This window comes from Rhinolophus ferrumequinum, chromosome 11 (genome assembly GCF_004115265.2).
Source record: "Rhinolophus ferrumequinum isolate MPI-CBG mRhiFer1 chromosome 11, mRhiFer1_v1.p, whole genome shotgun sequence".
NCBI lineage: Eukaryota > Metazoa > Chordata > Mammalia > Chiroptera > Rhinolophidae > Rhinolophus > Rhinolophus ferrumequinum.
The window spans coordinates 42,231,510-42,253,848 of record NC_046294.1 but is presented as its reverse complement, the minus strand read 5'-3'; the positions used below and the strand labels follow the sequence as shown (position 1 = coordinate 42,253,848).

The 22,339-nt window shown below is 41.3% G+C and overlaps 1 protein-coding gene across 7 annotated transcripts in view; it reads right to left on the bottom strand.

Moving 5' to 3' along the window:
• The window catches only part of SBF2 (SET binding factor 2), a 401,342-nt gene extending 384,448 nt beyond the window's left edge, over positions 1–16,894 (bottom strand). For 5 of the 7 annotated variants that reach the window (XM_033119786.1, XM_033119787.1, XM_033119788.1 and 2 more), the window contains exon 1: positions 16,084–16,138. In XM_033119786.1, coding sequence (XP_032975677.1) covers positions 16,084–16,138 — 55 coding nt within the window. Of the gene's footprint in view, positions 1–16,083; positions 16,288–16,752 lie in introns of those variants that run through there. The other 2 variants (XM_033119785.1, XM_033119784.1) reach the window with 2 other exon arrangements.
• Between the last annotated feature and the right edge of the window lie 5,445 nt (positions 16,895–22,339).

Genomic DNA, 22,339 nt, shown 5'->3' with positions numbered 1-22,339 from the left:
GATAACAACAAAGGAGTAGCAACTGCAAAGTCAAGGAGATTCCTCAGGAGAATGCCAAGTAGTTCACTATAGTTGAGGGTTACTTATTGCCAAGTATCAGCTACTCACAAAATTTCCTTAAGTCTTTCAACAATTTCTTCAATAGCCTCAAACCTCATGACAGGGAAATACAAATAATTCTTAGCAACAGGGTGACTTCACTATACCATCTCTTTAAAATTACCCATTAGAAATAAACAATCCCTAGCAAGCCTCTATGTAATACCATGTTTCCCCAAAAATAAGACCTAGCCAGACAATCAGCTCTAATGCGTCTTTTGGAGCAAAAACTAATATAAGACCCAGTCTTATTTTACTTATGTTATTTAAGAGCGGGTCTTACATTAATTTTTTAAAAGATGCATTAGAGCTGATTGTCTGGCTAGGTCTTATTTTCAGGGAAACAAGGTATGTTCATGGGGAAAAAGACCAGCTATGCTGTTTTGTTTTGGTTTTTTTAATTAGATACTTTGGTAACTAATTATTGTTTAATCATTAATAGGAAAGAAACAGACCCATTATACAAGAGAGTAAAAAGACAGCAATAGGACAGCTTTCAGAAATCATTACTTCAATTTAACTGTACAAATTAAATCAGTCCAGGATTTAGATGTTTTGAGACTGAGACTTAAACTATTGTTTTTTTAAAAACTGCCTCAACTAACAGTCATGCCTACTGACTAATAAAAATAGTATCATTATTTGTTCAGATTAAAATCAAACAGGAAAGATTACAAAGCATCAATTAAATATAAATACGAACACATAGTTCTACAAAACTTATTTTTCTTTTAAAAGTTACAGAAAATATGATGCTTGTTTAGCTGTGCTTTGATTTGTACATGAATGTTATGATCATGTTTCTAGGTAACATCAAAGTTTTGTCAAGGCTGGAACCATGGATGGAAAACAGGTACAAATACAAAGATGTCCTCTTCCCATACTTCTGTATGTGTATCTCCTTTTCTTGTGTTGAATTCTAATATAGCAGACCAGTTGGTACTGCAGTTTAAGGCATGTGGGTAAGGAATGGAATATCTCCTGCAGCACAATCCTGGTATAATCATTCAGAAAAGACAGATCCTTGGGCAGGAAACCAGAGTCAGGAAAGTGGACCTCAGATATATCTGACAGGAATGGACTGACTGTGTGGCCCCCATCCAAGGCCTAGACTGAAGGAGACATGTTGAAAGGAAAGATGACCTCCATCATATAACGGCAGGCCAGAAACTAGGTAGCACACTACCCCCTTTGTGAGACCACAGACAGAAAAGGTTTAAACTGTACCTTGCAAACCAGATGACTGACTTAAAAAGTACTCTCTGGCCTCATTATTCTTTTGTCTTGTATTTTAGCCTTTAGAAAAGTCGTTTCAATGTGCCCACCTAATTTCAGCTGTGTCTCAGCAAATAACGGAGAAATGACTAGGTGGGGAGGGAGTTATTTGGGCCAGATTGTTCAGAATAAAGTGACATTCCATGACAACACTAGAGAAATAGAATTGGAGCTCTGTGGTCAAGCTTACCCTTCCGAAGTGATAGCTTTCCTTCCATTGCCAACCTTGGAAGACTGGGGTTTCATTTTATTAAGACACCTAGAAAGTTTCTGTACAAGTACCTACAACCAAACTAACCGTGACAAGGTCTGAAGAGATAGGTACCATAGTTAAGAGTCAGCAACTTTCCGTAGTGTTTGAAATTGTATACCAAGTATGTATTACTACAATAAGTAAAATATGAAACAATTTAGCAACAGGCAGGTCAGTCAAAGCAGGAATACACTAATGCACCAGAACCATGAGTACGAGTCAAATATGAGGTAGAAAAATAGTTAAGCAAAGGTTCTAATCACCTGGACAGAAGAATTCAAGATCCAAGAAGATCAGTCAAAAAGTAGGTCTACAAATAAGTACACTCAAGATGGGAGTAAAACAGGATGTACAGATTGTAGTGAAAGGAGACCAGACCACTATTCTGAAATCAAAGGCGATTAACCTGCTTCCTACAAAAGCAAGCACTTTCCCAAGGTGCTACCCATTTGTGCTTGTAGTTGTGAAAGCACATCACTTTAAAATAATTTAGTGGCAATACCCTACATCCCAAGACCAAAAAAAGGTTTTACTCCTTAGGAGCCTAATTTTCTGTTGGGACAACTTGGTGGGTATGACACACCCATCTCCCTATGATATCCTTCTTGCGTGATGGAAAACTAAATTATTTTCCGTTATATGTAGAATGTATTAAATATTGTTTTAATTTCATGTTTTTAGCTTCTAAGCAAAATATATACCTTACAAAACTAGAATTACTTTTACTTATGTGACTTTTCATTAACTTTTATTCTATGGCTTAACAGTCTTGCATAAAAAAACAGGTTTCCCAAGCCTCTTCAGTTCCAAGACTGCAATACAATCTTAAAACTAAATGCCAATATCCTAGAAGAGGTAAAACAAAAATTGTTTAAGGAATACTTTAACAATTCAGTGCTCCAAAATAATATTTTAACATAAAATGAAATTATATGTACCTGTGAAGGTCCACTAAGCGGCTTCTTAAAGCAACTATTAAAAAAAAGTAGAAAATAGAAAACAATGTGATGTTTCATTCCTATCTATGAATTTATGTGATATTCATAATACTATTGATTACAACATGCTTTACATTTCAAAACTTGAAAATTCTCTTCAAGTTTTGATCATAGTTATAATTAAATAAAGCATTAAATTTAAGAAGCTTGAAAATAAGCATTTTTTCTGAGATTACATAGTTAATGATCTTTCAACAGTGATCACTTTGCAGTTTAAAACTTATTTTCTACAAGACCTTACTGATAAGGGGAAAAAATATTTCTGACCATAATTAGGAATCCAGACTCACCTGTTATACCAAAAAATAACCACCATACTTTGCAACAGAAAAATATTTTCAAAAGCAAGTTCATCTTCCTGACTGCCAATGTTCTCCTATGTAAAGACCCTACGTAAGAGGTTTTTTAATTTTGTTTTCCATAGTATCAAGAATTTCAACTCCTTCAAAACAGAAACAGACTCAGAGATGTAGAAAAAAATAAAACTGTTGGTTACTAGATGGAAGGGGGAGGAGATGGGGGAGGTGAAGGGATTAGAAAGTGTAAATTAGTAGACACAATACAGTCACAGGGATATGAAACACAGTATAGGGAACACAATCAACAATGTTGTAAAAATTATGTAGGTGCCATATGAGCACTGGACTTATCAGGGGGATCGCTTCACGGACTGTGTAGATGCCTGACCAATGCATTGTACACCTGAAGCTGAAGTAGAATAATATTGAATGCCAACTATAAATATATATATATACACTCACAGGATGGGGAGTATAGCATACGGAAGTCAATGGTATTATAACAGCTATATTACATGTCAAAGGGACAGTAGCTTGAGGGGGCTGGGTTATCACTTTGTGTGGAGTGCAAATGTCTATTACGTTGCTTTGTACACCTGAAACTAATTTTAAAAAAAAAGAAAAAAAGAATTTCAACTCCAAAGTTGAAGTGCAGAAAGACAAGAAAAAAATGAAATGGAAACTGGCCTATAGAAATAGTTGCGGGGACAGGAGAGACTGTCTTAGCTGCTTGTGGGGACAGAGTCCCAGAGAGCAGTTTCCTGGCTAGCTCGGGTGGTGGTTGGCCACTGGCTGTAGCCAATTGGCCAATTGGCTGCTGATGTTACTGCCGTGATTGCGTTGGTTGGTTGGTTGGCAGGCAGAGAAGTGGACGGCGGATTGCAGATCATGTGGATCCTACTTCCTGTGTCTCGCCCGGCCACCAGCGAGAATATAGTGGTATGACTCCCCTACCTATGGCTCCGTGGGTGTTCCTTTTTGGCCTCAACATATCCTGCGTTCTTATGTGGGGAGCGGGACCAGAGACCCCGCATGACACCCTGCATGACAAATGGCGCAGTGAGCATGGTATGGTGTCGGCTGAAACTCTCCGTAAGGTAATGGAGTTTATATGTATGAAAGCTCAGTTTCAGAAGGCCTGTGAGGAGCTGCGCCAGGAATGGGAGGTGCGGTCTACCTAGGAGATTCAAGCCTCAGATGGCACACCACCCTCTTTGCCATAGAAGGCGTCGCCTTCCTTTTGGTAATCTGCTGCTGCCGTAGGCTCCGAGGGTTGCGGACATCTTTCACCGAGGCCTCCACCCAATGGGACGCCTGGCGCGGCGAGCAGGATTCCGGCCAGGTAGGAATGGCGTCAGACTCTGGGCAGGAGGACATGTGGCCCCCACACAGTATGTGGTACCTGGTAGCCACTGTTCTCAGGAGCTGGACCCCCAAGGAGGAGTGGGAGGACATGGATGGCTCTCCAGCCAGCGTGGAGAGGGCCTTGAAGGTTCTGGCTGAGCGGTTGCCAGAAGAGGCGAAGGCTACAGCCAGCCACGTGGGCTGGATGTTCCTCACCGCATTGCGTTGTAACACAGAAGACGTGCTTAATGAAATAGCTCAGGTGCCAGATCAGCAACCCCGGGGGGAGGCACTGGAAACTCGGGACCGATGGTTGGAGGAGGTTCTCACCGTGGTGCATCATAACTCAGAGGAAACGCCTGCTGGAATAGCCCAGGTGCAGGACCAGGTATCCCGGTGGGAGGCGGAAGCTCGGAAGCTCGGTCCGCCTGTTAAAGGATGCGCCCCACAGTGGAGATTCTGAGGCAGAGGCAGACGATGCGAGTGGAGACAATGTAACTCCCAACCCCCAAGCCCGGCCCATCTTGAAGCAAAAGGTAAAACGTGAGCAACCTTTGGGCCCCGGGGCATTGCTGCCTGCAACCCAGCTGAGACTGAGTTCACAACCTACATCCCTTACACTCCCACTGAGTTGCAGGAGCAAGGAGGCGGTACAGACAGAGCCTGGAGAGCCAATCTTGGCTTGGCTACTACGTTTATGGAATGAGGGAGCAGACAACATTCTCTGCTCCCCAGGCAAAATGGAAAAGCTAGCCTTCGTGACAGTGCATCCGTCCTTGCAACAAAGTTTACAGAATTGCCATAGGTTGGCCCAAGACCAGGGCAACCACACTCTAATGGAGTGGCTCACTGCTACGGTATGCACAGTATGGGGAAAGGCTGGCGAGCTGCCAGACACTGTGAGTCAATGGCAGTCATATACTGAACTTACTCAAATCATCTGTGAAATGGGTATGAGGCATGCAATGTTCAACCCTAACATGCGGGGGCCAGATGACGGGCGTTTTACAACCAGCATGAGAGATCTGGTTTTGGATACTGCACCTGCGAGTGCTTTTAGATCCTTGGTTGCTATTTTTACGCCCTATGTGGGTCAGCGGATCCATGAATTTACCACCGCCATGGCCACCCTAGGCGGTCGCCGGCAGCAAAGGAAGTTAAGACAGGAGGTCCGAGAAGTTAAGACCTGGAAACCCAAGCCAAAAGTATGGGGTGAGGTCACGGGCCTCAGAAAGTAACACGCACACACGCAAATGTGGCGTGATCTCGTGGAAGCAGAGGTTGATCAAGAAAAAATAGACTGACAACCCAATACACTCTTGTTGGAACTTTGGAAACAGCTGCATCCGGAACAGCAATTCTGGTGAATCCCAAAGGAGAAGTCTGGGAAAGCATGACCCGTGTCCCTCCAGGACTTCATGTGGCTGTTTGAGGCCGACTCCTTTTAGCTTGATTAGGGGTGGGCCAAGGCACCAGGTCAGAGGGGACAAGCGGGAACTGTCCATACATTGGTCACCTTCTAATATGCAGAGGTTTGGGCCCTAGTTGACACTGGCGCAGACTGTAGTCTTGTTGATGAGAAACCCTGGCTGTGCCCAGGAAGTCTGGCTGTGCCCAAAAGGACTGGTGGTGCCCTGGGAGCTCTGGCTGTGCCCAGAAAGTAGGTGGACATCGAGGGACATCCCCTGGGACATTACTTGAACTGGACTGGGACCTTTTTTTTTCGTGAGCTGGGTTCCTGACACAGGGCCCCTCGTGGAAGACACTTGTCGAATAGATTGTGAGGTGAGACCCGTAGGTGTGGAGTGTGGGGACAGAGTCCCAGAGAGCAGTTTCCAGGCTCTCGGCCTCACGTGGGGGGGTTGGTGCTGGCTCGGGTGGTGGTTGGCTGTTGGTTGTAGCCAGTTGGCCAATTGGCTGCTGATGTAACCGCCATGACTGCGTTCATTGGTTGGTTGGTTGGTTGGTTGGCAGGCATAGAAGTGGACGGCAGATTGCGGTTTGTGTGGATCCTACTTCATGTGTCTCGCCCAGCCACCAGCAAGAATATAGTGGTATGACTCCCCTATCTATGGCTCCGTGGGTGTTCCTTTTTGGCCTCACCATATTCTGCATTCTTATGTGGGGAGCGGGACCAGAGACCCCACATGACACCCCGCATGACACTGCTCTAATATAATATTAATTTATTACTTATCAGTTTTCTTCTGGTCCCAGTATTTCAGCCAAATCGAGGATCTACTCATTGTTTCCAACTTCAGTGATTTTTTGCCACTACTACTGTCCTCTCACCCAGAAATCTCTTTCCTATTCCTCTCCCTTTCTTCACCCCCCAGACCCTATAATGTATTTAAAGAAAAGTTTTGATTTAAAGTCAGGAAATCATAACAAACAATAAGTATTAGATAGGATATAGAGAAAAGGGAACGCTTGTTCACTGTTGGTGGGATCGCAGACTGGTACTCCACTATGGAAAATAGTATGGAGATTCCTCAAAAAAATTGAAAATGGAATTACCTTATGACCCAACAATTCCACTCCTGGGTATCTATCCAAAGAAATCCAAAACACTAATTTGAAAAAAATATATGCACCCCATGTTTATTGCAGCGCTATTCACAATAGCTAAGATATGGAAACAAACGAAATGCCCGTTGATAACATGATTTGATAAAGAAAGTGTGGTACATTCGACAATGGAGTAGTACGTGGCCATAAACACAGAACGAAATCTTACCATTTGCAACAACATGGGTGGACCTAGAGAATATTATGATAAGTGAAATAAGTCAGTCTGAGGAAGACAAATACCATATGATCTCACTTATATGTGGAAGCTAAAGAACAGAATAAATGAGCAAACAAAACAAAAATAGACTCAGAGATATAGGAAGAAAAAAGTGATGGTTGCTAGATGGAAGGGGGTGGGGATGAGGGAGAAGGTAAAGGGATTAGAAGGTACAAATTAGTAGTCATAATATAGTCACAGAGATATGAAATATAGTATGGGGAATATAATCAATAATGTTGTAAAGATTACGTAGGGTGTCAGATGGGTACTGGACTTATGAGGGAGAACACTTCATAGACTGTGTAGATGCCTGACCAGTGCACTATATACCTGAAGCTGAAGCTGAATAATACTGAATGTCAACTATAATTAAATATATATTAATATGGTCACAGGATGTGGGGTACAGCATAGGGAATATAGTCAATGGTATTTGTAATAGCTACCATATATATGATGTCAGAGGGGTAGTAGATTGGTGGCAGGTATCACTTTGTGAGGGGTGATATCTATTACATTATATCTATTACATTAACGTCTGTTGTTTTAAGCAACCAAGTTTGTGATAATCTGTTATACCAGCCATAAGAAACTAATACAGTGTTGGAGAGCCAACCTGTAGTTATTACACAATACACTGTACTGTTGTTAAGACATTTTAAAAAGTGAGGGTTATTTCTCTAGTACTAGTGTTCTCTAGTGTTAATGCTCCCTTAAAACTCAAGCTTTTTTCTTTTCTATTCTTAATCTTTTTGTTCCTATACTCCAAAATAATAAGCATCTATAGAACTGTACATACAATTTTAAAAAATCTAGCCTAAATCTAATGTTGAAATTCATTTAAACTTAAGTAGCAGTTGTATGAAATATTTCCATAGGCAAAATTACTTTTTCATTCATTTTTTTTAGTAAACAATGGAAAACTTAGAGCTAGAATGGGAAAAATAAAACTTACTTTCTGAAAAATTCTGCAATGAAGGCATTGATAAGTGTAAGAAAAAGTAAAATAATTAAGAAATTATAAAACTTATCTTTCCTTCACAATGTAATTATAGAAATAATTTTAAACGAATAGCCTTTATAAATAATTTCATAACCCAAATAATAACTCAAATTCAGCAATAATTAAATAACAGGACACTAAATCTTGCGATATTTAATGATCTCAGTTTTCACAATAGTAATGTTTTAGAATTAAGAAATACTAGTCCACCAACACAATGATTTAGTCAGTGGCTTCATTTTTATAACAATTTTTTTAACATTTTTTTAATTAGTTTCAGGTGTACAAAACAATGTGTTAGACATTTATCACGGATATCCCTCACGCAGTGATAAGCCCCGCCCCCATCCACTTCGCTATAACAATTTTTAATGAAGATGAGCATCAGGTTGGACACAACAATCTATATAATATGTAAATGAACCTACAACTGGGAAATAAAGTTGCTGCTCAAAAAGTTATTTTGGGAGGTTAGGTTTCTTAGGAATTAGTTCATTATTTAGGTAAAACTTAAAATTTTATCCTGAAGTCTCTCTGTTAGCACGCTTGACCACTATCTTTCCACAGTACTCCCCTGCCCGTTGATGTTAAGTTTATTTGTAGATTTCTGGTCCTGTAATATGTGTATGTGACTTATCACCTCCCACAAAGTCCCCACGTTTTGACCTACCCCATTACAGAATATCTCCAGACTAATGAAATGGCAATTTTATTTTCCAAAGTACATACTCTAGAAGGGAGGAGTCAGAGCTCACTGATGTATTTGTATCCTGTATACATATGCTTGAGACCCCAAGTCCTAAGGAACTTTCCTCCCACACCTATCCCCACCCTCTCCAGCATCAACTGCTTTCCTTCCATGGATTTCCACTCTTCTTTCTGCTTTGATGCATGCTCAAATCCTGTCATATACATTTTTTTAAAACGCTCACTGGACCTCACTATTTCTATAATTCCATTCAAACATGTCTTATTGAGCACTAATTAATTAATCAGATAACTCTGGGATATATATATATTTTTTTAAAAAAAAGGCTTTTTGTCCTGAAGAGAAAGCATTTAAAGTTTTCCAACTAGATATTCCTGCCTCTCAAAATCAGATGACTCCATCAACTGGTCTTAATCTAATCTGCTGCCTCCACCTCCTATGCTTTCTGCTGCTTAAAGTTTTGCAACTTGGTTTATAACACAACACTCCAGCTGAAAGACTTCTAGGGTAAGACTATCCTCAATATAAATTCTCTAAAGACAGCATGCTGTACTGGAGTACAGACATCAGGAAACTTCAAATCCAGGATTTGTCCCTCAACAGCTGTGTAACCATTCACAAGTAACAATGGGATATGGGACAGTGGAGAGGCGCCTTGGTTCCTTATCCATAAATTGGATTGAATTAAATGATCTATAGTTAATTTTCAACTCTAAAATTTCATGGAACACAAAGATCTTCATTAACTCCACATCTCACTGATCTCTATCTGCCACACCTGACACTGAGAAATATTCCCTCACTTTTTATGACTCTGGATTTCTGAAACAGAAAACTCTAATTTATAGTGGTTTAAACATATAAGGTTATGTCTTTCATGTAATCATGCAAGGTTAGTGTTTCACGTAGAAAAAAAAAGGCAGCTATGAAAATCCCACTGTAAGTCAAGGGTGTGGTCCCTTATCTACATGGTCCAAAACAGCTAGCTGCTGGAGCTCTAGTCTTTGTATCAGCACACCAGTCTCAGGAAAGAGAAAAGGTAGGAAGGCATACCTCCATCCTTTAAGAATACTTTTGGGATACTGTCCTCATCATTTCTACTTTCATACAACTGGCCAGAACTTATTCACGTTTAATATCTGTTAGAAACTTGAAAACAGTCTCTCTTCTGCAAAGGCGGCATCTGTAGCCAAAAATCCGGGGTTCTATCACCACTGAGAAAAAGAATGGCCATTGGGGAAGCTAAATGTCTCTCCCAAATGCTCCAAGCCCTTCTTCCATGGTTCCTTTTATCTTCCATCCTCTTACCAATAGTGTTCCCCAAAGCTCAGTCCTTCGTCCTCTATTCCTCTGTCTCTACACCTACTTTCTGAGGTTACTCACATAGTGTAAAAGCTCTATCTACTCCGATGACTCTCAAGGCTTTGTGTCCCATTTTTTGAAGTCTCCACTTGGATGGCTATAAAATAAAACCCATTATCTCCCAAACCCACAAAGATAAACAGCAATTTTAAAAGTAAAACATATTTAATCTTCTTAAGTCATGGTATCACAAATACCCCAGACCTTTAGGTTTGAAATTTTGAAGTCACCTCTGACTCCCCTTTCTACTTTCCAAGAGCCATGAGTTGCAGGTCATAGTGAGCTTCTAAAAAGAAATGAAATAAATTGGACTACATGAGGTTTATACAGTGTGACTTGGGATGTGCATTTATCAAACTGGTTTTACACCCAACACCACTGTAATGTTGTAAACTCACTATCCTAATTATCAAATGCACGAGCCTATTTGTTATAGACTAAATGTTTGTGTCCTCCCAAAGTTCATGTTGGAACCTAACCACCAACGTGATGGCATCCAGAGGTGGGGCCAAAGTGATGGTATTTGGAAGTGACTAGGTCCTGAGGGCAAAGCCCTCATGAACGGGATCAGTGCCCTTATAAAAGGGACCCTAGAGAGCTCCCTTGCCCCTTCCACCACGGCCATCTGAGTCAGGAAGTGAGCCCTCACAAGACTGAATCTGCCTGTGTCTTGATCTGGGACTTCCCAGCCTCCAGAACTATGAGAAATAAATGTTTGAGCCACTCAGTAATTGGTTACAGCAGTCCAAATGGACATGACACCTTCAGAGCTTTTCACATTTATTCATCATTTCCCCCTCTTCAAAATTCTCTACGCTCAGGGTTTCCAGAATACCACATTATCTTGGTTCCCTTGCACTGACCACTCCCATTCATTATCCTAGCTGTTATTTATCTATAATACCTCTTAAATATTGAATTTTCTCTGGGTTTTTCATGTTTTTTTTTAAAGATTTTATTGGGGAAGGGGAACAGTGTGTACTTCCAGGCCTTTTTTTTTCCCCCCAAGTCAAGTTGTTGTCCTTTCAATCTTAGTTGTGGAGGGTGCCGTTCAGATTCAAGTTGTTGTCCTTTCAGTCTTAGTTGTGGAGGGCGCAGCTCAGCTCCAGGTCCAGTTGCCGTTGCTGGTTGTAGGGGGCGCAGCCCACCATCCCTTGCGGGAGTCGATCCGGCAACCTTGTGGTTGAGAGGATGCGCTCCAATCAACTGAGCCATCCGGGAGCTCAGCGGCAGCTCAGCTCAAGGTGCCCTGTTCAATCTTAGTTGCAGGGGGCGCTGCCCACCATCCCTTGCGGGACTCGAGGAATTGAACTGGCAACCTTGTGGTTGAGAGCCCACTGGCCCATGTAAGAATCAAACCGGCGGCCTTCGGAGTTAGGAGCACGGAGCTCTAACCGTGAGCCACTGGGCCGGCCCCTCTGGGTTTAATTCTTAGGCCGCTTTTCTTTCCATTCTATACACCTTTCCTGAACAATCTTATGTTTTTCTTTATATCTGACAATCAGGTGACTATCGGTTATCATCAAATTAAATCTCTAATCTTCACTTCTCTCCTTACCTCCTGACCCATATAGCTAAACACCTAAATGACATCTCTACCTTGATTATAGGCAAGCATGTTTAACTCAACATATCCAAAACCAAGCTCTGCATCTCTTTCCCTTATCCAAATTCCTTTCTTCTCTTGAATTCCCTATTTACATTCAGAGCATCATCAGCCATCCAATTACCCAGGCTAGAAACTATGTTACCCTCCATTACTTTCTCCTTTACCACTCACATTTATTCATTACTAGTTTTAATAATTTGAGCTTTCAAATTTCTCTAGGATCCATATCTTCCATTCTATCCCCACTGTACAAGCTCCTGAGTTTTCTCACACTGGTCTTTCTCACTCCAGTCCACTGTGATTTCGAGTCACATTTCTATGTTGTTTCTTGTTTTTAAAGAACCTCTACGTTTCAACAGACCATATTGTCTACCAAGTCAAGGCTAAATTTGATAGCCTGATACACAGAGCTTCTCACAATCTTACCCCAACCCACCACCAACCCACTAGAGCATCAATGCTTACCTCCATTCCCATCTACACTACTCTTCTCTCCATTCCTGGAACAACACCGTTCACATACTTACATGTTTTTCTGCCTATACTCTCCTTTCCACATGGCAATTCTTTTTTTAAACAATGTAACTTTTTTTCTTTTTTAATTGGGGAATATCGGGAACAGTGTGTTTTTCCAGGACCCATCAGCTCCAAGTCAAGTCGTTGTCCTTCAATCTACTTGTGGAGGGCGCAGCTCAGCTTCAAGTCCAGTTGCCGTTTTCAATCTTAGTTGCAGGGGGCACAGCCCACCATCCCATGAGGGAATTGAACCAGCAACCTTGTTAAGAGCTGGCGCTCTAACCAACTGAGCCATCCAGCCACCCCCACATGGCAAATTCTTATTCATCCTACACAACTTGGTATAAACATCACCTCTCATAAGTCTTCTCTTTCTCTCAGTGAAGTGGGTGCATTTTCATTTATCATTACTTATTGTAAGACTGTCTCCATTAATGACTAATTTAGAAACAGGGTATACTCTTTATTCATTTATTTTTGTTCTAGCACAGTGCCTGAAAACCAATAAATAATTACAAATCAATGAATCCCAAATGGTTCTTGGCAGTTGGCAAGAAATAGAAACCAAGAAATCCCAACTACTTCAATACAGAATTTTGAAGGGGTAAGACACCCAGCTGACTATGAATTACAGTGGTTCAATATTCACCAATTATCAATTTTTAAAATGTCTCAAACTATGATATTTCAGGTATTACGTATAAATTTACCTTTTAGCTTATCTCACTTATATTGCTTAAATAAAATGAATGAAATACCTAAGAAATATTTCAAACGTTTTCTCTAATATACTTAAGCAAGTTGATATGAAAAAATACAAGAACCTCAAATGATTGTGACACTTGACTCCAGGTTAAATACCGTCTAGATAAATGGATTAAATTCTAAATGTATTAAATGGACAGCAAAAGTAAACAAAAAGAAAATAATAAAGACATATAAGGGAACTAAACCACACAGCCATTATCAAGTTTTCTTGGACGAATCTCAGTACAAGTAGAAGAAAGTAAAAACAAAGATAGTAAGCTGAAAAATTTCACCTATTAGAAACAAATGATATTTCCTAATTATTATGCCGCAGTACATATGCAAAGTCAGATAAATGAAGTCTTCATTCCAAATTATCAAAATCAAACTGTCATAAAAATCACTGATTTTCAAGCTATAGTCTCCTCAGCGTGACAGTATTTTAAGAGCACAAAACAGGAAACAAGTTAAATATACAAGAAGACTGAACAAATAAGTATATACATTAAGGATAAAAGAAGCTAGATTCTCACTGACAGAAGAATGTTACAAATATAAAAAAGGAAAAAAACAAGAATGAACCCTTGAGTGTTGGACTGAAATTGAAGGTACTGGTGTCAATTCATCATTTTCAATAGATGCAAACAAATAAATATAGGTGTGTGTGTGAGCACGCGTGCGCCTCCATTATGAAGGCCTAGGAGGAGTGACAAACCAATACCAATAAACATACAGGCACTGAAATCTTAGCTTCTAAATGTCATTCTCCAGTAAAAGGATCCAGGGTTCCCTAGAGAAATGGCTTTGGAAATGGATTCCAGGATTAGGCAGGAACAATGGCTTTGGAAATGGCTTTGGAAATGGATTCCAGGATTAGGCAGGAACAATACAATATAAGCCCAGAACATATTCCTGTGACAAAAAGTAAAGACATGCTCAAAGAATGATGGGAACAGGGACACAGCAGCCAGCATGAATGAGTCCTCATTGGCCAAATGAAGAACAATTTGAACATTAAAATGAATAGTAACAGAATATAATCCACTAAAAACACAGAAAATCATGAACCCCAACAGATATGAATAAAGAAACACATTAAAAGTTTTATGAGGAACACGATTATTTACATAGTTGCAAAGTACTCCTCACAAAAACTATTTATTAATTAACTAATACATATTAACTTTATAATGAAGAAGACTGGCAGACATTGCTTATATTAAGCAATCAAAGTGAAAATCATCAATGGGACAAACTGAAATTTTGCACCACCTAATAGGATGCAAGGAGCATCCCTTCTACGATATTCGTGCCCAAGTACATAACCTGTATGTATCTAATCATAACAGAACAGATTATCCCATATTGAGGGGTATTCTATAAAATAACTGCCCTGTAATATTCGTTAAGTGTCAAGGTTATGAGAGTCAAGAAAAGATGAAGGAATTGTTCCAGATTAGAGAAAACTAAAGAGACATAACAAGTAAATACAACACGTAATTCGAACAGGATCCTTTTGCCAATAAAGAGATTAATGGCACAATCAACAAACAAAACTTAAGCCAGTCTGACAACTAAATGGAGTACTGTATCAGTGTTAATTTCCTGATTCTGATTATTGTATTGTGATTATGTAGGAGAATTCCTTATTTGTAGAAAATGCACACTCAAGTATTCTGGGATGACAGGGCATCAGGTCAGCAGCTTCCACTCACTGGTTCAGGGGAAAAAAATCCTCTGTTCTGTACTTGCCAAGTTTTCTGCAAGTTTGTGATTGTTTCAGGTTTTTTTAAAAGTGAGAAAAAGTAATGTCACTAAAAACGTTATGTTAAAAACAAACGGTGAGTCTCCACATTGTTAATCTTTGTAAGGAAGAGACACACCAGACTATGCAAAATTACTAGGAAATGATAAATAAAATTTTGGAGAGAGAAGATACTTTAAACCTCAATCAGGTCATTAATGGTGAAAAATTAAACATAAAAAGTTCCCACTAAAGGAAGTTATTCGGAGAGGAACAGTGAAAGAAGCAGTGAACCAAGAGTGGGTAGAACAATGGTATTCTGACCATACAAATGGCTGTGACAATCAGCAAAACACAATCTCAGCACTTCCTCTGAAAAATGAAGGAACTGTCTAGCTGAAGTCTAAAATTCCTGGCAAGTGTGCGACCAGAAGTACCCAGAAATAGATGTGCTTCCCCAGCTCAATTTATTACATTATGCTTAGTTATACAGTAGTACAAAGGAATACGGATACAAAACAAACGTGCATGTACTCTGAATTCTCTTAAAGTGCAGAAGTCCATCAATTAAATTAAAATGCATTTGCCAAATTGTTCCTTGTGAAAATTTTGAAACGAATGAAAAGAACAATTAAAACACGTTTTAAAGTGCAACAAGAGCATCTTCAGCGGCCTGCTATCTTTACTTCAAAGATAGTGTTCAGACTCATTCTGAAATGATCGTCACGTTTGTCCTGAAATACCAGGACGCATTTCCTAGAAATGTTTAAAAGTCCATGGATCCTTCCCTCTTCCCCGGTACCACGCCTTCCCTGGGGCAATGACTAAACCTGCCCCCAACAGCACAGGGGTGAAATAGCACTGGACTCTCAGCACTGGACTTCCTTTTGGCGAGGACAGCCCCCCTCGTCATTCGTTACTCACTCAGGATGCAGGACATAAGTTTATCTCCGAGGAACTTAGCACAGTTGACTCCCGCCCTCCCAGCCCTGCAGTCCAATCCTGCCCGCACCAGGGCCCTGCCCCTGGTACCAGGGCCCCTCCAGAGCAAGGGTCGCGGCACCCTTATTCGCCCCCAGCTGGCTCAGCTGGGCCGCCCAGGACCCGGACGGTCGCGGCTTCCTCCCCTCCCCCTCCCCTCGTGCCGGTCCCTCACGCCCACCGCGAGGCTCGGCCTGGCCGAGAAGGCCAGACGCCGACCACCATCTCTGCTGCTGCCCGCCCGGTCCTCCACGCCTCCCAGCAGCGACGCCCAGCCCCACAGAGCCCACTGGACAGCAGCCGGGGGGCGGGGGCGGGGAGGCCCGGGGGCGGTGCCCGCCCCACACCCTTACCTGGCTTCTCGTGATCGTAACCTACTACGATGAAGTAGTCGGCCAGCCGGGCCATGGCCGCCGCCGCCGCGCCCGGGAAGCGGGTGCCCGTCGCCGCCCTCGCCGCCGCCGCCCACCGGGCCCGGGAGGGCTCAGCATTTTCCCTGCAGCAGCAGTAGCGGCAGCAGCGGCAGTTCAGCCATGTTTGACAACCGAGGCACGCTCTGCGCCTGCGCCGCGTCCAGCGCCCGCTCCTCCCCCCCCACCCACTGGTTCGGTGGCCGGAGCTCCGGCGGTGAGCCCACCCCCACCCTCCGCCAGCCGTTTGCACAACTGAGTTTGGGGAGTAGGCAGCGGGGCGTATTACCGCCACAGGCCGCCACTGCAGCCTCTCGAGGGGTTTCACTGTGAGATCTGGCTGCCCCTTCGTGGCCCACTTCCACCTCCACCACCCCCTCCCCTATTTTTCTTAAAGCAGTGTGTCCTTCCTTCCGCCTTCTTTACTCTTTTCTTTCTGGCTCTGGGAGACTAGGATGGTTGAGGGGTTCCCTGGAAAGTTCGCTGCTTCCCTTCCCCCCCCAAAAGATAAGATTCTCCCGCCCTCGACTGGAAGCATGGAATTTGCACCGCCAGGGCTTTTGCTGCACGTTTCCTGTTTATGTTTTGTAAAAGGGAATTTTAGGAACATACCACCCAGCATGCGGGGGAGGGAGAGGCTTTTGCGCAATCTTCAGAGGCGCCTCGTGCTTCGGTGCTGGGTGGGCTGTGGGGCTGTTGGCCTGGGCTTCCCCCGGAGCGCCCCGGGGAGGGGCTAGATTCCACCGAAGAATGCGGCATCCCCGGGATCGTACTAAACTGACTGGGTCCCACAGAGTCCGGAAGGAGGAGGCTCCTCTTTCCCTGGGGGGAAGGGGCGGCGGGGGGTTAGGCAGTCCCAGGGCTGTTGTAGCGGGATCACGTGGTGACTCCCAACTTCCCTGCTCAAACCCGCAATAAAATGAATTAGTCTCATCAGCTAACCTAAGAATTATCTATGTCGGTTTTACTTTTACTGTACCCTCTTATCGATCGTTTGGAATTTGGCTGGTGAGTCACCCAGATGAGATTTCTTTGTTATCTGTTAGTATGTCATTAAGTTTTAGTAGCAGGATATGTTACAAGTGGTAGACTGAAGTTTTGGGAATCTTCATGTTTTGCAAACGTGATCCTCTTCGTGGTTGCTTATCACTACTCATTATTAATTGAGGATTTAACCCTTAACCATTTACACATAAGAGTCTGATCAGTGCTTAAATACAGAGGGTGCCAAAAAAATGTATATACGTTTTAAGAAAGGAAAAAACTATTAAAATTGTAATAATATATACCAATAACAAAAGATGAATACGAGTCAGAGTCACGTTTGACTTCTGCAATTACAAGTGGTGCTCAAAGTGGTTACCATCAGCATTCAGACACTTCGGATTATGGCGAACTATTTGAGCAATGTTGACCAAAGTGTCCACTTGTACACATTTTTTTCACACCCCTGGCATCTTAATGAGTGTAGTTTTCTTCAACTATCAACAGGAAGTGCAATGGCTGGAAGTCAGAACGGAGTGTCCACAGAGCTCCTGACAGTTTACTGTAATTGACCATTTCCTCTTTCTGTGCCACACTTTCATCATCTGTAGATTGAGAGGGAGGCTGCCCAATAAAAACTGAAACTCCAGGGTGAACTACTTTCTAGTGCATTTGCAAATTGCTCATTGTCAAACTGAATCAGCCTAACTGCAGGGGTGGAGGGAAGATAACAGATTGAGCTTGAAAATGATTAAAACGAAAAAGCTTTAACCATGCCTCATGTAAGAATCCTCTCTACAACTTCCCTGAGAGCTCATCATCCAACTTTATCACGTTCAGTAACTAGTAATCTTACTTCCTTGGGAGGCAGCCCATTCCGGTTTAACAGCCCCTTTGTTAGTTCTTCCACGGTAAATTCTTCCTTGTTATGTCAGTTGTCCTGTAGCTTTCCCTGATTTTGCTCTCTGGAACTACTCAGAAAAAATTAAAAATCTATCTTTGTATGATACCCTTCCAGATTTTTAAGGCAGCTATCATGTTCCTTACCCATTTTACTTTTTTTTTAATTAAGGTGAGATTCACACATAAAATTAACCATTTTAAAGTGTACAATTCAGTGGTATTTAATGCATTCAGTGTTGTGAAAATATCACCTCCATCTAGTTCCAAAACATTTTCATCACCCAAAAGTAAACCCCAAACCCATTAAGCAGTCATTCCCATTTCCCCCTCCCCCAGACCACCAATTTGTATTCTGTTTCAATGGATTTAACTTATGTTAAAGAAAAAAAAACACAGGCTCAAAATGGCATCACTCGTGCTAAAAGTCCATGATACCAAACCTAGATTTAATATCTGACCCAACTGCAGCTTCAACTTCTCCCAGAAACATAATCTTAATCAACTAATAGGAATTTTCTGGTCAAGCACAAGTTATCCCTCACATGGGCCCTCTCCATTGCCCATAGAAAGAAGAGGCGATCTGCATAAAAAATGCTTCCCATTCTTTTCCCAAAGAAAATATGTCACGGTCTAAGAATAATTCTTTTCTTTTGTTAATAGCTCCCTTGCCCCACCCTTCTTTCTATAAAAACCTTCCATTTTGTACAACCCCTCAGAGTGACCTAGTTGTTAGATGGCATGCTGCCCAATTCAGGAATCACTTAAAGACAATTAGATCTTTGGTTGAATCTTGTTTTTTAAAACCTATTATAGATATTGGATATAAATGCAATTATACAATATGTGACCTTTTATGTCTGGGTTTTTTCATTTAATATAATATTTTCCAGGTTCATCCACATTGTAGCATGTATCTTTCATTCTTTTCGTGGCTGAATAATATTCCATTTCATGTATATGCCATATAAATTCCAACTTACCTATTTTTGTTTCCTGTGCTTTTAGTGTCCTATCTCAGAATCCATTTCCAAATCCAAGGTCATGAAGATTGATTCCTATGTTTTAAGAGTTTCATAGTTTAGCTCTTGTATTTAGTTCATTGATTCATTTTGAGTTAATTTTATATATGACATGAGGGTAGAGGGGTCCCATTTTACTTTTTAAATACGTTGTTTTTTATTTCATTCACAAGTGTTTGTTTAAATTATTTTAACTTTTTTTTTAAATCAAAACTTAGTTGTTTTTCACGCTTAGAATCGAATGCCTTCTGCTTTTAGACCTATTCCGTTAGGTCATGTAAGTTGCCACTCCATTTGTCCATGCGTGTTTTGTAGTGTAGGGATTTTTATATATCCCAGGTATATGTATAAAGGCACCATGTGTTTGTATACACACATGAACATATTTAGCATACACTGGAGTTGTGCTTTGCTTTTCAGCCAACAGCTACCAGTCTGCTGAAACTGATAAGCCCTGACAAGGCAGCCTGATTGCTGAGATTGGCTGAAAGCCAGACTGAGATAACCACCATCACCTTTCACCAAAGAGTGAGAGAGCAAAGCAAGCCCAGATTTGTTTTACAGAAACCTGGCAGGAGCAGTAAGGGAGGAAGACTATGCAACACAGAGATGATGTGTCTGATCAGAAGCCTTTCTTTTACTCTTTAGAAGACAAAAAGGAGATGATCGCTATAGTAAGACCGAATTATCAGCCCGCTGCTCCTACAGTTGGTTGTCATGGAGTGAGTGGTTGATCTGTACAGTCATTTCAAGTGCTTCCTGTGGTTAGCCACTACACTTCAGAGAGGCAGTATGAGAGTGTGACTTGACCAAATGTCCACAGGCAGGGCTGGGGCCTCTTCAAATGGTTTCTACCAAACAGTCACAGAGGAGAGGATACTACGCAGCTGTGACAGAAAATTCCCTGATCCATTGCCACATCTCCATCCACTCAGTTGCCTAAGGGAGAAACTAAATGATTGTTACCCTTGACACCTGCCTCTCTCAGCCCCAATTCATTAGTCAGTCCTATTGATCCTAGTTCCCAAATATGTACACTTCTCTTCACCTTCATTGTCACCTCTTTAGTCTGAGCCACTATCACCTCCCACCTTGACTATAGTAATAGCTTCCTAACAGGTTTCCCCTCTTCATTGGTGGTTCCAGACTTTCCATACAGGTAAAACTTAAAGACAGTAAGTGAGTAGTGCTTCAAATTAAATGTGTATGGCAAACGCACTGTTTCTACCTCAGGTGTATTTCAAGGTGTGGGAAGGAGGCTTCAGAGATGGCTACTAGAAATTGTCCTGCAGTGTCTTTCACATGTGTGATTATATGAATAGTTGAATCTTGACACTTGATGAAGTACCCCTGATATTAGTAGCTATAGTTGAATAGGTGCTGTGAGAGATTATAGGCTGCTTTGACTTAGATTGCATGTTCATTTGGTGAGCAGGACTGGCTACACAATTTGTGGAGTCCAATGCAAAACGAAAATGAAAGATGCACTGTTAAAAATTATTAAGAACTTCAAAACAGTGACCAGCAGAGCATTAAATCAAGTGTGAGGCTCCGTGCAACTGAACAAGGAGCATGTCCATGAAGCTGGCTGGGTTGATGAAGCTTAGGGTGGAGTGTGGGGGGAGCGGGGATTAATAGAGATTATGGGGGGACTAGGCCCACTCCAATCTCTCCAGGGAGCCACCACTCTACTGCTTCCTTTCTTGCTCATTCCTAATCCATCCACCACATTGAATAGTCAAAATGATCTTTTAAATAAATGTATATCAGGTCCTGTCTCTCCTCTCTTCAAACCTGTCAACAGTTTCCCACATCACCATGAGTAAAGTGCAGTATCTTCATCATGTCCCAAAGGGTCCTATTTACTCTAATCCTGATGACCTCTTTAATCTCGTTTCATGTCACGCTTCTCCTCCACTTGATGTATTTCAACCACACTGGCCTCCTTTCATTTTCTCCAATGTACTAAGTTCTTTCTCATCTCTAAGCCTTTGCACATGCCAGTTCCTCCAAGACTAGATCCCCCTAATCTTGCTTTTCTTTTAGAATACTTACCACTTTATAATCATGTATATGTTCCTGTGAAAATTTATGTCTAGCTACCCTACCATGCTATAAGCTCACTAAGGGCAACAATGATGTTTGCATTGATGATTAGTGTATGACCAGTACTTAGCACAGAGCTAGGCATGTAATACATGCTCAGTAAATATTTGTGGAAAGAATGAATGAACTTTCAAATCATGCAGGCCCATACATAAGAATTGCCTCATTCCAATGGCTCTAATCTGCACAGGATTCCCACCTGGAGTTAAGTGGCCATTTTCAAAGGCTAGAGATGACTGCAAATGGTCTAATCATCTCTTCTATAATCTATTTATTAATGCCATTCATTGTGCCACCAATAGAAGATTTATCTTGAAGTCATTTCATCTTGTTCTGTTGTAGTTGTTAGTATAACAACAAGCTTCTATATGTTAACCACCTTCTCTGTGTTCTTTTTCATTTGTCCTATGACAACTTACATTCTTTAACCTTCAGGGAGGTTTGTCTTCTGACTTTATCACATAAAAGGACTGATTGTATCAGTCCATCTGTTTTGTGCAGGAGCACAAAATGAGGCAGCAAAAGCATTACTTTTCTTTATGCTGATGTTCTGGAAAATATATGCCCTAAAGAGAGATGTTAACTGCCCTTTCTGCCTCCACCACTCCAAGACAGAAATTAATGCTATAGAAACAGTACTTTTTAATTCTGTGTCAGCATTAACTTGGTTAACCTACTGAAATTGTATGTCTATTTTATACTTAAATTGGTTTATGTGCATGTGCATTTTTCTGGAAAGAACCTATATTTTATTAGCTCCCTGGAGAAGTCTTGGAGTGGTGGAGGCAGAAACAGCAGTTAACATCTCTCTTTAGGGCATAATATTTTCCAGAACATCAGCATAAAGAAAAGTAATGATTTTGCTGCCTCATTTTGTGCTCCTGCACAAAACAGATGGACTGACAATCACTCCTTGTATGTGATAAAGTGCCCTGAGTTTTGTATCCTGCTTTACTTCTTGCTGTAAATGACCAAATCTGGAAAGCTAATTGTGTTCTTTCTCTAAATCACTTTGTGTTATGACTCCAGGATGCTTCTTTTTTTTTTTTAAATTTATTGGGGTGACAATTGTTAGTAAAATTACATAGATTTCAGGTGTACAATTCTGTATTACATCATCTATAAATCCCATTGTGTGTTCACCATCCAGAGTCAGTTCTCCTTCCATCACCATATATTTGATCCAG